The sequence below is a fragment of the Macrosteles quadrilineatus genome, unplaced genomic scaffold (assembly GCF_028750875.1).
Source record: "Macrosteles quadrilineatus isolate MER2022 unplaced genomic scaffold, UCM_ALF_1.0 Scaffold_9__3_contigs__length_116548681, whole genome shotgun sequence".
In the NCBI taxonomy this organism is placed as follows: Eukaryota; Metazoa; Arthropoda; class Insecta; order Hemiptera; family Cicadellidae; genus Macrosteles; species Macrosteles quadrilineatus.
In genome coordinates this window covers 44,769,501-44,785,906 of record NW_026542602.1, presented here as the reverse complement: position 1 = coordinate 44,785,906, position 16,406 = coordinate 44,769,501, and the positions used below count along the sequence as shown (strand labels likewise).

Here is a 16,406-nt window from a genome sequence, read left to right as displayed (position 1 = left end):
CTCTTTTTGGCAAAAAGAGTTCTCCATGTAACAATCCCATACAAACACTCTACTGTTCATTTATTGGAGATACACCTTTATGTAATTTTTAGTGAAAAAAAGCCTTTTGATACCAATTTAGTACCGGTACCTAGCTCAAATGATTTAATGTCAAAGATTCATTGACCCATGAACATTTGCTTGTTTTTACTGTTGACTGTATGTTTATTGTTTTTTTTTTTGTTATTGATGTTGTTGTGTTTTTTATGTTTTGTGTTATGTTGAGTACTTATTTATAGGCTGCTTATGGGCTTAAAGGATAACTGTTAGGATGTGTCTAGTCCAGTTGTAAACTAAATCAATTTGGGAAAGTGTAAACAGAATTGTTTTTTTTTTCAAACAAATTTTTCCAAACAAGCATAAACTTTCTTTTTTATTTTCTTATTACCTTCATATTTTCTGTTACATTTTCAAATGACAAATTAAGTTTGAGTTGTATTGGCACCTTATAAATAATATTTTTCATATTATTTATATTGTATTTGCAGTTTTTGCCTTAAAACTGGCTTTCCAAATTTTCCAATTTACTATAACGAACTTGTTCTTTTCTTTTTTGGAACAGAATCTAAATTAAGTAATTGTTTTTAAAATATATTTGTATATTTAGTTCCAAGTTTCCCTGTTAAATATAGTTGGATATAAGAAAATAAAGTTTTTTATGTATTTTTCTATATAGGGATAAAAGTGCATAGTCTTTTAAGATATTTGTAGAAACATTTTTCCGCGACCAAATTAGACTACAACTTTGAAGGTTTTATACATAAATAGGAGCTCTTACCAAACTACACATAACTAAATAATAATTAATGGATTAAAGATATAATTTCTTGTTGAGATTGAAATGAAAACATTGTATTATGTGTAAAGTTCTATATAGTTACCTATTAAAATATATATACTGTAAAAATAGTTATTAAATGGTTTGCAGATTTGATATTTCAAACCTTATCCTAGTTTCTTGTGCCAAAGTAGTAATATTTTTAATTTTTGTTGTTGCACTTTTGTTTAAAATCAAAACCAATACTTTAATATATAGACAAGTATTTCATTTTGAAGGAGGTGTTTGATTTAATAAGATATATGTTTTGAGGACCAGTGTGTTTGAAAACTCTTTAATGTGATATGTAAAATAATGTATATTTGTGTAATTTAAATAAAATACTTAAGTTGTTTTGATTTTTAGTTTAATGTTGTTGTCAAACTTCCTTTCAAATGTCAGTTATCCCTTTTTAGTTCCCTGAGCTTATCGGTCCCCCAATAATAAATCTAATTAATATCTTGCGATACTACACATTTCTGAAAGTTTGTGTCAAATTAGGTGGAGGAAATTAAGTTTTGGTTAAGGAATTTCCTTCAGAATGTTTAAATGAGATTATGGTCTGACCATTACGCAATGCTACAATGCACAATGTTACAATGTTGATTTTTTGTCCAATTATATTTTTAAGAATTTATAAACTTGAGTGTGTGATTTATCCGTCAACCTTTTTTTAATGCAATGTATTAGATTTAACTGGCTTTTTTTGCGTTTTTATTAGGGAATTAGAAAGATAAATATTTCTGTATACTTCTTACCAAGATATAGTTGTCACATTGTAAATGAAACTCACATTGAATATGTCAAAATGGAAACCTTCCTGTTATTTGACCTGTCAAGCAAATTTCCCCATAGAAAAGTCCAGGCAGATGTCTCTTGTTCACTTTGGGTTACTACCCAAAGTTTTGGGGCTTGAACATTTTATACTACTGTATAAAAAGTGCTCAAGAAAGAGCTTTAAGTAGACAATTTCTGTAGAGTAGAGCTGTTCTGTAGTATTTTGAGCTAGCAAGTTTTGAGATCTTAGCGAAAATAGAAGTTAACTTAAAACGATTTTCATATTTGATTATTTTAAATACACAAAATTACAATTTTATAAGAAGTAGGTACATTTCTCTAAAATTTATTGTGCATTTACTGACCCTTAAAGTAAACTAGTAATGTTTCTTTATTGAAATTTATTATCTGTAAATTAATAATCTGTGTATAAAACAGGAAAACTTCTTGCCATTTAAACATTGCTTGAATCAAAAGTTTGAGCCAGGTTAAAAATTAAATCTTTGAAGTTTTTACATGTAGAACATTCTTGTACTTGTTATTCAGTAAAAATGAAAGAATACTCATTATTATTATGAAAAGAATACTAAATATTATTTGAAAAGACATAACACTTTTTGCACTGTAAAATAAATGTACCTGTTGACAGAAACGCACATTAATGTTGTCATAATACAGGACTATTCAATTCCTCTTGTTTTTTTTTCTACAAGTTTCAGTCATCTAAAATTCCATATTGTAAAATATTTTTTCTTCCAGGTTGGAATGCAGGTTGGAAGATGGATCACTTATCACAATCTCATCACATATCTCATTCGAACCAGTCCAGTTTTAAATGTATCAACTGCAACAAACACTATTCTCAGAAAGGAGGACTATCAAGACATTTGAAGTACGAATGTGGACAAGAACCAAAGTTCCCTTGTCCGCACTGTCCAAAAAAAAGTTCCCGAAAGTGTAACTTGTTGCGACACATTTGGGCCAAACATAGTGGATCAAACATACTACCGGATAAAGACTGTTTAGCTGGCACAATCGCAACCGTTTAGCAGCAAGCAAAGAGAAGTAATATACTGAGGTAATATTCTAAATGACACACTATGTGGTGTCCAGCACTAGTCGCTGGTGTCTAGGGCAAAGTCCAACTCTGGGCCCTTGCCGTTGCGTACTACAACATTTGCAGTGGACCCTGTGTTGTGCAATAGTAATCTGCACACAATGCTCGCCGCTCAGGCTCTTCCTTGCTAGTCACAAGTATATTTCTGGCACAAGTTACTATAGTCCTCGCCACCCTAAGTTGAGGCAGCCAAACGCCGCACTAGATATACGCCGTGCGGCCTTTGGCTCCCTCAACTTAGGGTGGCGAGGACTATAGAGCTGTTGTCCCGTAAGCGCATTACCTCTGTACCTTACTTCTCTGTGCAGCGAGCCAACCATTTGGGTTCTATAAATTCCTTTGGTACATGTTTTTACATGTGACTAAAGATAAAGGTCGAATACCTCACTGATATGAGCTGTAAACGAAAACAGATGACAACTAGTATTGTAACAACTTTTTCACCACAAAATGATGTTTTGCTGTGCAACGTGCATGCCAGCTGTCATTGTCGTTTTGGGGACCAAACAGGTTTAACATCCCTAAGGCCGCAAAATGAACTGTTCCCTTATTTACTTAAAACAATTATGTATTAAATACACAAGGTGTATCCATAGCATTTGCAATAGACTTTTTATGTCACTGCTGCCATGCAACTGTTTATTATTATTTTTGCTGATTACTAAAATTATTTCTTCACGTAGTTGTGTTGACTGTTAGTTTACATTATTATTGTAGTGAAAATGGGTAATAGGGTGTAGTCTGGTGAAAAATAACGTTCATACCACAGACCGAAATGGTTTTGCAGCTCTTGATTGTTTTTAAGTTCTCGACTTTGTTGAAAACTATTTTGAGCCAGCAAAACCTCATTTTTGGCCCTAGGTACGATATAAACTATTATGTCACTTAAGAATTATAATATAGCCCGTTGCAATCAATTATTGAGTATGTGTTTTTGATTTGTGTGTAAACTAGTACATTTCCCAACCAGTTATAAAAGCTGGAGCATTACAATGTCCAGTAGGCCTAAGAATAAAGGTTGTTTATATATTTTTCATTTATTTAGTGTGAATTCTGGTCATTGATTCCCATATTGTGTACAAATTTACTTTGGTGATAATAAAAAAAGATAAGTTGTAGCTACAAATAGATCAACTTGGAATGACATTTTTTATTTTATTTTATTTTGTAAAGTAACAAGAAATAAATTTGCATTGTTAATCAAACTAACTAATCTGACTAATCGGTTAGAACTGTACTTCAAAATTTCAATCTATAAGAATGACAATTCTACAAAGATTATGTATGATTTATAAGTGCACTAAAATAAACATGTTATCCACCATACAATTTGTATTTGTTTTTCTGTTCGTGAATGTACAAAATACCTTTAAAAATTCGGCCCGTAATTACCCATGTTAATATAGTTGTTGATATAGTTTAATATTTAATATAAAAGGCTGTTATATACTCTGTAGTTCCTTATAGGAGCATTTGACTTATTTTTATACTATTTTCTAAATGAGTAATTATTTTAAATAGTTTTACCTTTTCTTAGAATACGCAATTGTTTTTTCAATTTTTTTTCTTATCAACATTTTCATTGTTAAAATAATGGTAGTTTTATATTTTTTACTGTTATTCAATAAACATCTAAATCTAAGAACTGTATTTTTCTACCCTTCTTATCCTTACTTTCTTAATTTTTTTTTAAGTTAACACTAAGTTTAGTACACACTCATCACAGTTCTAATGTTTTTGAAAATGTCTATGTTCTAAAGTTGAGTTAATGTTATACTCTATTTATGGATAAATCTCCTAGTCTAAGATCAGTGTTTCTTACACCAACTCTTTAGCTTCCTACTGTTTTTTTATTATAAAAAAAATCCTTTGCTTGGTAAACAGAAATATTTTAGAAATAAATCATGCAAGTTTATCTTTTGAGGGTTAAGATTATTATGTCTTTCATTAAAATCTAATATTATAAATTGGTATTTTTAAACTCCAGTTACCCTTATCACATTTCTATAATATTTCACTTTGTTATTTTTCAGATGATGTCAGTAGAAGCCAGTATTCCCCACCCGACGCTGAGCTCTGGAATCCCCTTTCGGCCATTTTGATCCCTGTTCCTCCCGATCCTCAGTTTATCAGTCAAGTTGAGGACCTTGGACTGGATCTTTCTTCATCAGACGAATCAGACATATTTGAGGAAGACACTAAACTTCCTGGGATTAAAGTTTTGAAACCTCAGCAAAAGAAAGCTGTTGCAGCAGACCAAACAGAGTCGTCTGTTGATCAGGTTAAAACTGCAAATGTTGACGAATCTGATTGTGTTAAGCCTGATCCCGTCCCAGAAGAAAAGCCTTTTTCTGCAAAAACTGACAAAATATTTGAATTTAAAACACTTCCCGTTCATGAAGATTGCGTTGGGCCTGATCCGGTCCCAGAAGAGAAGCCTGTTTCTGCAAAAACCGACAAACTAGTTGAATTTAAAACAACACCTGTTCATGAAGATTGCGTTGGGCCTGATCCTGTCCCAGAAGAGAAGCCTGTTTCTGCAAAAACCGACAAACCAGTTGAATTGAAAACACCTCCTGTTCATGAAGATTGCGTTGGGCCTGATCCCTTCCCAGAAGAGAAGCCTGTTTCTGCAAAAACCGACAGACCAGATGAATTGAAAACACCTCCTGTTCATGAAGATTGCGTTGGGCCTGATCCCTTCCCAGAAGAGAAGCCTGTTTCTGCAAAAACCGACAGACCAGATGAATTGAAAACACCTCCTGTTCATGAAGATTGCGTTAAGCCTGATCCCGTCCCAGAAGAGAAGCCTGTTTCTGCAAAAACCGACAAACCAGTTGAATTGAAAACACCTCCTGTTCATGAAGATTGCGTTGGGCCTGATCCCTTCCCAGAAGAGAAGCCCGTTTCTGCAAAAACCGACAGACCAGATGAATTGATAACACCTCTTGCTCATGAAGATTGCGTTAAGCCTGATCCCGTCCCAGAAGAGAAGCCCGTTTCTGCAAAAACCGACAAACCAGTTGAATTGAAAAGACCTTCTGTTCATAAAGATATTTACGGTAAATCCTCAGTGTTGCTTACTGCAAATGTCAAAGAAAAATATGGGGCTGGCTCCAACAAATCTCCCAAAAAAGATTATAGAACTGACACAGTTAATGATTCTGATGGGTCTCACCAGTCTAAACCGACATCTGACTTTGTTGATGGCAAACCGTCCTTTAATGACTGCACTTCATCAGAAGAATCTTTAAAAAAAATAGATTTTCAATCAACTAAAACCACATACAAACTATCCAGTCCATCTCTAAAAGAATTGTGCTCTAAAAAATTGGAAATTGTTTTAGATAGATGTGATGTGAACATGCCAAAGCACCCAGGCCAATTTAAAGCCTACGATGACAAAGGTAGACCAAGTAATTCATTGAACATGTTATTATTGACCAGTGAAAACACATTCATGGATTCCATGCCTAATATACCCGAAGTCGAGTCTTCGGAGAATAGTAGTGGTGAGTTTGTAAATAATGAAGTTATCAAACTAGGAAAGATGTCTACTGTAAAAGCTTCCAATTTTTCTGAGCAAGAAAAAACAATTGATGGTAACTCAGGTGAAGTTGTGGCAGAAGAAGAAGATATTGACTCTGCTATAAAAAACAACAATAAATCCTGTAAGAGAAAACAAGAAGAAAATAACCAATCAGATTCTTCTACTGTAATTCAAGGAAAGAATTATCCTATAGATGGGAATGATATCGAAACTCACAATGCAATTGAAGACACATGTACTCAATTAAAAGTTTTCAACAAGAAACCTGCCTCAAATCTTCGACAAAATTCTTCATTCAAAGGAAGTTCAAAGTCGCAGATTAAGGAATCGCAGGATTTTGAGGTTGAAAACAAGAAACTTGTTCAACCTGTTATTTCCCCATTGAGAAAACCCCTCAAAAACAGCCCAAAAAAGATTGCAGAAAAGGAAAAGGAAAATAAAAATATTGAAATGGATGAAAGCACTCAGGACTTTTTGATAAGCTTAGGCATTTTGAAACCAAATCAGTCTGACAATGATTTTGAGAAATCTACAAATAAAAAGCGGGATAAACTTATAGTCAAGTTTGCTTCTTTTAATACAAACAAAAACCAACGGGCAGACATTGAAACACAAAAGAAAAGAGCTGCAAGTAGTTCCCCTGAGAAGCGAACTCCGAAAAAATCCAAAACTGTTAAAACCTCACCATTATTTACATCCACGCCGTACCCAACCATTTCAAAAGCTACGGTAAAGCTAGAAACTGACAAAGCATTAGAAGCTGGTGATGCTTACAAAGAAAAAGATAATGGTGTTGCTGATTCAATGAGAAAATCAATCTCTGATCAACAAAAAGCAAACAAATGCACGACAGTGAAAAAATCAAACAACGATGAAATGTTAAAATTCTTGAAAAAAATTAACATATCTGAGGAAACATTTCCAGAACTATGTATCAAAAAAGAACCTACTAACGAGATACAAAGAATAAAAAAAGAACCGGTGGAGGATGATTCAGATGGAGGATATGATAACAAATCTTTTGATAGGTTTTCTTATACCACTTCAGTTAGCGAAGACTTAATCAAAGCAGGAACATCAAAGATGGCTCGGCAGCAAACTCGACCTCAGAAGATGAAAGCCTCCAAAGTAAAGAGAACAGAGGTTGCTGAAAATCCTCCCTCTCCTCCTATATTTGCCACAATATCTTGTCCAGACATTAATAGTGAGAAAAAAGACATTTTCAATGTCCCACTGGAAACAGAGGATTTCGAAAAAGCATGTCCAGTAATACTCAATGCAAAGCCAAAACCACAGAGTCCTTTCGCGAATGTGGTGCCTGGTTCAAAACTCAAATCTCGACACAACAAACCAACTAACTTCACTTGTCAATACTGTTGCAAGGAATTCAGTACAAGAAGAACTTTAAAAAGACACCTCGAACATCGTTGTAAAAACAAATTTTTGTTTCAATAACCATCTTTTTAAGCTGTCAAATAAGCTGTAATTTTATAAACACATTATTTAAATGATACGCAACATTTAAATGACTTTTCAATGTGTTGAAACAATACAGTTAGCAAACACGTATTTTTATAAGAAATCTGTTGTACAGTTTGTACATTACCTTATTGTAGACTTTACTAGGAACATGTATTTTATGTCCTAAATTTTGTTTGCAAAATTAGCTACCCATTTGATTTGTGTTGCATATGATAAAACTTTTTCCTAATTCAGAGAAAAGCAAAAATGTATACCAAAATGTGTTTTTGGATAGTTATCTTTCCCAGAAAATAAGAGTTTTGTTAATGTTATTTTGCAATAATAAATTTGTGTTATCCTTTCACTTTTACTTTGTTTATTTATCAGCCTATAAACCTGATTATCCTTATTTTCTTCAGAAAGCAGACTTTTTCTTTGTAGTATACACAAAGAAAAAAGTGAAAGAGAAAGACGAAAGTGGAAGTGTATTGATACACTTTATGTTTTTCATACACAGGTACATTTTAAAAACCCATTAGCAAATACTTTAAAGAAATGTTCAATTTGTTTAAACACTACATAGTTAGTTAGAAAACACATATTTTTATAAGAAACCTGTTGTATACTTTGTTAATAGTTTGTAAATTAAGTTACCTTACGGTAGAATTTCCTAAGAACAGGAAACAAAATGTTTAAAATAAATTTGACTTGACAATGGAAATGCTGTTTAGAAGGCTTATCGTGTAATAATTTTTGTATTTAACAAGTATTATCTGTTGTATTGTATTGTATGTCCTAAATTCTGTTTGCAAAATTAAAAGACCTATGAAATTCTCCTGAATTTGGAAGACATATAACTAAGTTTCTCTTTTAACTAACGCTAATTAATGAATAATGAAAGACATGGAAACATGTATTTAAGTGTTTTGGTACTTATTTATCATGTAAGCCTAAGGTTTTTTTATATTTAATGGATAGTTTCTGTTTTTACATGTATGCTTAAAGTTTTCATTTTTTTATTAAATTTAAAAAAAATTACAAGGTCTCTGTTTAACATTAAAGCTATATGAACTATGTGCCTTAGCTTACATAACCATTTAGTAATTCTGTTATATTTGTGATGCATTAAAATTCAGTATAGGCCTAAGTAAAAGAAGTTTAAAATTTTCATCCTTAAAAAAAATTTTGCGATTATATTTTACAAAAATAATTTTTTTTCCTTTCACTTTTTCAGTCTAAGAACCTAATTATCCTTATTTTCTTCAGAAAGCAGACTCTTTCTTTGTAGTAGTGATAAATATATGTGTTTTACAATGATTTTACTGTCATGTTTATTTGTATTTTTTTTTTATTTGTATTTTTTTTTATTTGTATTTTGATATATTCAATGGAATGCTCTTTACTTCTGAATATTGGTTATTTAAATATGTGTCATGAATTAAGACATGACTCCATAAGGCATGATAAAGCTTTAAGTGATTCTAAAAAATGTGCCTCAGCGTTAGCTTTATTACCTGTATATTTATTCATGACAAAAGTACTATTTTTAGCCTACAGTGAATTTATGCATGATAATATGAGGATTATAATTAATGATGGATCAACAAAGTATTTAACTATAAACTTATTTAACTAAAGTAGTAAGTAGTTCTGATAGATTTTTAATAGATCCTGTGAGTCAATGCAATCATCTTAACATGAGAAAATTCCTTGCAAATTTAAAATTTATAAAACTAGCTTTCCTCATTCTTCCTATATAGTTCAGCTATAGCCTATTTTTAATTCAAAGGGAACATTCTTGAATAAACTACTCTTAAGAGTCCACAACTGTCTTAAACACTATTTTCTCACTTGTTTCTTTCTTATATGTGTTTTTTAATCTCTTTGTTGAGTCATATCTTGATTTGTATGCAACATTTTCGTACAGTCCATCAGTTATTTTTTCTATGGGATCCACAGAGTTTTTGCCAAACAATTATATATTTTTACTTCCAGGTACACCACAATGTGCCGATCAGGTAACGGCAACTAACTTTACTTGTCAATACTGCAGCCAGGAATTCCGTTCAAGAAAGACTTTGAAAAAACACATCAAACTTTGTATAAACAAATTTTTGTTTAAATGATCATCTTTTAAAGCTTACATATTATAAAAAAATTGTGTACTAGTAAATGTTTACCTTAGGTTATTCATAGGTAACAATGGTTTTGTTTTTCATACACAGGTAATTTTATAAACGCATTATCAAATATTTAAATGACCTTTCAATGTGTTGAAACAATCATAGTAATTAGCAAACACATATTTTTATAAGAACCCTGTTGTACACTATGTACAGTTTTATATTACATTATAGTAGACTTTACTAGGAACATGTATTTTATGTCCTAACTTTTGTTTGCAAAATTACCCATTTGATTATCCCATAAATTTGGAAGACATACATTTTTAGTGAGGTTTTATTGGTGCAGTTAGTATTTTCGCAAAAATGTTAGAAAAACAATTACTTTTTAAGTTTCTCTTATACCTAATGCCAATGAATAAAGAAAGACATGAAAACATGTCTTTAAGTGTTTTGGTGCTTATTTATCATGTAAGGGTTTTTATATTTAATGTATAATTTCTATTTATACATTTTAAAATTTTAAAAAAAATCTTGTAACAACATGTATAAATAGTCTCTGTTGTATTTTTTACATTAACACAATTATACAAGGTATTCCCATAGATTACATTTAGTACTTACCATTTATTAATCGTGTTATATTTGTGTTGTATATGATAATTTTTTTCCTGAGACAGAGAAATGCAACTGTATACCAAAATGTGTTTTTCGATAGTTATCTTTCCCAGAACATAAGAGTTTTGTGACTGTTTTTTCAAGAATAAATTTGTGTTATCCTTTCACTTTTACTTTATTTATTTATCAGCCTATGAATCTGATTATCCTTATTTTCTTAAGAAAGCAGACTTTTTTTGCATTGTTGATACATAATGAAAAAATTTACTGAGTAAGTGTATTGATACACTTTGTGTTTTTTCATACACAGGTACTTTTTATAAACCCAGTTCAGCTGTAGCCTATTTTTGATTAAAAGTTAACATTCTTGAATAAACTACTATTTTCTCACTTGATTCTGTTTTTTAATCTCATTGTTCAGTAAAATCTTGATTTGTATGCAAAATTTCCTTTGTTCAAAATCGGTGGACTTACATAACTTACATTTAAGACCACCTCTGAGCCCCCCACCCAGCACTTGCACACATTTTCTACGTACATATACCTTGCTCCTTTCAGGCCCGTCAATTGGCATTGGACTTCAATAGAAGTGGACGACTGATATCACAGAAATATAATTACAGAACGGAATTCTTCATAAATTCATTCCATAGGGGAGGGAGCTAGTTAGAATAGGAGTGGATAAAGAAGGAATATAATGTTAGTCTCAGATTTGAAAAATCTCACTAATCACTAGGATGTAAAGTAAATCTTTTCTCCTTGAGCTCAAGTCTTACGAGGCGAAGCTGAGAAACTTTATTTACGATTTAATTTTAATTTTACTCTTCTTTGATAATTTATCCAATGGGTATTTAAAATGTGCTAGTAACTTTTAAATACTTTTATTATTAATATCTAGTGATTTATATAGTTTGTACGTACCTTGAAGTTTAATATAAGAGCTGTTTTACTATTTAATTTCACTTAAAGTCCATCAGTAATTTTTCTATGGGATCCACAGAGTTTATGTCAAACAGTTGTATATTTTTACTTCCAGGTACACCACAATGTGCCCATCAGGTAACAGCAGATTCAGCAACTCAACCGTCTTCAGTTTATGCAAAAGAAGAATCAAAATCGAAAACTGGGTGTCATGGTGATGCTAACAATGAAATGGAACCAACAAAGCCAATCATAAGGGTCAGATCTGACCTGTTTAAAGAAAACCACCAACCTCTCCCAGAATCTTCTACAACTGCCAACCCACGTGCCAATAAAAATATGAAATGTGATTTACCGTTTGTAAAAAAGCCTATCAATCTAAATGTAATGAAACCCTCTGATGTAAATTCAAAACCGATGGAAAAGTCTAAAATCAATTTAAAAATAGTTCAAAAACCCCAAAAAAGCATGCTCAATGTCCCACCGGAAACGGAGGATTTTGAACGAGAATGTCACAGCTTACTCAATGCAATACTCAATGCAAAGCCAAAACCACAGAGTCCTTTCGCGAATGTGGTGCCTGGTTCAAAACTCAAATCTCGACCCAACAAAGCAACTAACTTCACTTGTCAATACTGTTGCAAGGAATTCTGTACAAAAAGGAGTTTGAAAAAACATGTTAAATTTCGTTGTAGAAACAAATTTTTGTTTCAATGAACATCTTTTAAAGCTTTCAAATTATAAAAAAATAGTTTACTGGTAAACGTTTACCTTAGATTATTCATAGGTAAAATTGGTTTTGTTTTTCATACAGAGGTAATTTTATAAACTCATTTTATAACATATTAAATGACTTTTCAATGTGTTGAAACAATACAGATAGCAAACACACATTTTTATAAGAAACCAGTTGTACAGTTGTACATTACATTATAGTAGACTACTAGGAACATGTATTTTATGTCCTAACTTTTGTTTGCAAAATTACCCATTTGATTTTCCCCTGAATTTGGAAGACATACATTTTAGTGAGCTTTTATTGGTACAGTTTGTATTTTAGTCAATTGGTTAGAAAAACAATCACTTTTTAAGGTTCTCTTACAACTAATGTCAATGACTAAAGAAAGGCATGAAAACATGTCTTTAAGTGTTTTGGTGCTTAGTTATCATGTAAGGAGTTTTACGTATAGTTTAAATTTATAAATTTTAAAAAATTCTTGTAACAACATGTATGATTAGTTATACATTAACACAATTGTACAAGGTATTCCCATAGATTACAGTACTAACCATTTATTATTTCTGTTATATTTGTGTTGCATAGAAATTTTTTTTCCTAAGTCAGAGAAATGCAAATGTATACCAAAATGTGTTTTTGGATAGTTATCTTCCCCCAGAATATAAGAATTTTGTGACTGTTTTTTACAAAAATAAATTTGTGTTATCCTTTCACTTTTACTTTGTTTATTTATCAGCCTATGAACCTGATTATTCTTATTTTCTTCAGAAATCAGACTTTTTCTTTGTGTTATTGATACACAATGAAAAAAGTAAAAGAACAAGTGTATTGATACACTTGATATTTTTCAAACACAGGTAAAATTATCAATTTCCTTGAATACTCTGTCAAGACTAATCATTAATTCATTCCATAGGGGAGGGAACTAGTTAGAATAGGAGTGGATGAAGAAGGAACACGACGTTAGTCTCAGATTTAAAACATCTCACTAAGCTGCAAAGGAGCTTTATGGAGCTTTTATTCTATGGACTAAACTATTTAATCTATCTATTTAATTTCACTTATAGTCTATCAGTTTTTTTTTCTAAGCTCCACAAAGTTTTTGTCTAACAATTATATATTTTTACTTCCAGGTACACCACAATGTGCCGATCAGGTAACAGCAGATTCAGCAACTCAACCGTCTTCAGTTGATGAAAAAGAAGAATCAAAATCAAAAACTGGGTGTGAAGATGATGTTAACAATGAATTGGAACCAACAAAGCAAATCATAAAAATCAGATCCGACCTATTTGAAGAAAACCACCAACCTCTGCCAGAATCTTCTACAACTGCTGACCCAAGTGTCAATACAACTATGAAATGTGATTTACCGATTGTTCAAAATCATATCAAACTGAATGTAATGAAACCCCCTGAGGTCGATTCAAAATCGACGGAAAATTCTGAAATCAATTTGAAAATAGTTCAAAACCCGCAAAAAATCATGCATTTATTGAAGATGAATGTGAAAGGCGGGGACAAGATTGGATTAATTCAAGATAAGAATGATGTTAAAATATTGGTAAACAACGGTTTAGACTCAAAAAGCACTGAATCCTCAAACACTTCCAAAACTGTACCTACAAATACTGTTCAAGTTAATCCAAGCCTAGTTGAGCTTGTTGAATCAAAATGTATCCAATATATTGAGAAGGATCAACAAAACGCTGTTTGTAAAAAGAAAATATTACCGTCGAAAAATAAAATTGGTAAAGTAACTCCTGGGATCTCTAAACTAAATGTACACGGAGAAAAAACGCCCAAAATAAATCAACCTGCTAAAGGAGGTGTACCTGACGCAAAATCTGACACTACCAAACCAAGAACATCTGACTCTCCGATACCAATAGATCCTCCTCCAATGTTATCTCAGTGCCAATTAAATCAAATGAAATTAAACAGAACTAAACTATACCAAGATTCACTTGCTGGTATGTGCTTTTATGATGAAAGGCCAAATGAAATCAATGCAATTAAAAAGCAAAACGCCTTTTGTCCTCATCTGTATAAAATAAATAACTTTGGAATAGTAAAAAGGTGTAAACAATGTCGACCGCAAAAATATCAAACCAAAAATGTTATAAATGATTCACCCTTTGTAACAGGGGTACAACCAAATAACCCCAAACAGATCTGTAAAAGTTACAAGACTAATACGAGCAAAACCAACATGAAGTACAAGTGTGAAACTTGTTACCAGTACTTCCGAAACCAAAATTTGGTCACAGAGCACAATAAAATCTATCACTCTGATACCAGTCTGTTTACGGAATAGTTTTTTCACATGATGCAATTTTATATTCAATGAATAATTAACTGGTTAATGTATTAAAACTTTATGAATTCTTTTAACCAGTTAATTTTGCATTGGAGACATGTTGGACGGTTATATAAATCTTGATACTATTTTTATAGTTAGATTGGGTAGAAGGGAAAAATGTGGTAGATTGTTTACTGTTGACTTCTGAAGTTTGTTCTCTTATTCGTTCAGAAAAAAGTCTTTTGTTGTATCAATAACTTAGCCTGGTTAAAGTTGATACCCTAAAATTGTCATGTAAAATTGAAGCACATGAAATGTAAGCAATTTAAATAATTCAAACTTCAATTCAACAATCAGAGTTTTATATGACGGTTTAAAAGATTTCTTGAGTTTAACACATTTTGTGTGGTTATAAATCAAAAATTTTAACAATTGTTTGATAAAAAGTTGTAATTTGATTAAATTTGTTGCTATTGTACGATTATATAAAATACCCCTGCCACAGCAAACCTGCAGACAGCAAATTTCCATTTGCCTGATTGGATTTACACTAAAATGTCTCCTTAAAAAATATATTTCAGGGGCTACAAAATGAAATTTTATAAAAATATTACATTTATTCCCTATTAAATATAATTAATTTAACAAGTACATAGGTTTGCTGCAGCATGGAGGGTAAAAAATTGTTTTTGTTGTAAAATTTTAATACTGTAGTTTAGTAAGAAATTAATGTATTTTTTAAATTTGATTAAAATATGTTCATAAACAAGCAAACTACAACAGTTAACTAGAGAGCACAAAATAGAGGGGCTATGTACATCCAGCAAGCATTGCATTGATCCTAGGTAATAGCTAATTCCCTCAGGGTGATTGATACAGTTGATAAGTTGTGAAATTTCTAATAGTTTTCGAATAAAACAGCTGGCATGCTTGCTTAGCCCTTAACGAAACTCTTTCTCATGCCGAAATTTCAAAACTTTAACCATTATTATCTTTGAAACGGTTAGATTTATGAAAAAGATCACAAGAATAAAATTGTCTTAAAATACATTTTCTACCGGAATACATCATAAAATACGTTCCATAAGAAAAATCAAAGTTGGTAACCATATTGAAAAAATGGGGCTAAAATAATTTTTTCGACTTGACTAAAAATTTTTAAATAAAAAATCCAAGGCATTTACTATTTAACTTTTTTTAATATCTCTTATAGTTTTCGAATAAAACAGCTGGCACACTTATATCAATCACCCTGTATTGGGAAATTCACTAAAAAGATTCTATTGTGTTAAAAAACTGCAGTGTTCTGGAAATAAAGTCTGTTAATAGAAATTTGGGAAATTTGTTTGCTGTTAATTTTTTTAAGTTTGATGTCTTAAGTTTATGGTCTTATATATGCTGAGTAATCATCTTGTGTTGTGTCTGTATTCCGTATCTTTGGTTGGTTTAAGGTATACTTTAATATTATATAACATGTAAAATTGAAGGACATAAAAATGTTAACAATATAAAAAATCTCAAACTTAAATTGACAATCAGAGTTGAATTGTAAGGTTTTAGATTTTAATTGTAACTTTTATGTTTCTCATTGTGTGTATGTGGTTCCAAATAAAATATTTTCATAATTTTTTATGAGTCTTGGAGTCTTTCATTATCCTTTTTTAGGAGTCCTCCCCTTAAAACTCTCTATAATTTATTTTAAGGGGGGGGGCTGAAGCCAGATTACTGGGGTTGTGGATTATTGAGATATTGTAGAAAAATCATACCTACCTTTTGGACTATAATATTTAAGCCAACCATCTATTTCAATATTTGAATTGTATCGTAAGTGCAACAATTCTGTTTGGCAAATTTTTAGTCAATTTTTTTATCTAAGTCAAATAATATGTTATTTCCAACTTTTTTCTAAATTTTACTCTTCTTTGATAAGCTATGCTACATG

General features: G+C 31.3%; 1 protein-coding gene across 3 annotated transcripts in view; it reads left to right on the top strand.

The window, feature by feature from the left end:
• The window catches only part of LOC129003810 (longitudinals lacking protein-like), a 586,728-nt gene that overhangs the window by 526,353 nt on the left and 43,969 nt on the right, over nt 1-16,406 (top strand). Inside the window, exon 5 of one of the 3 annotated variants that reach the window (XM_054432119.1) lies at nt 4,784-8,125. The exons of the other annotated variants lie outside the window; for them this stretch is intronic. Coding sequence (XP_054288094.1) covers nt 4,784-7,755 — 2,972 coding nt within the window. The 3' untranslated portion in view covers nt 7,756-8,125. Of the gene's footprint in view, nt 1-4,783; nt 8,126-16,406 lie in introns of those variants that run through there. 3 annotated transcript variants of the gene reach the window in all.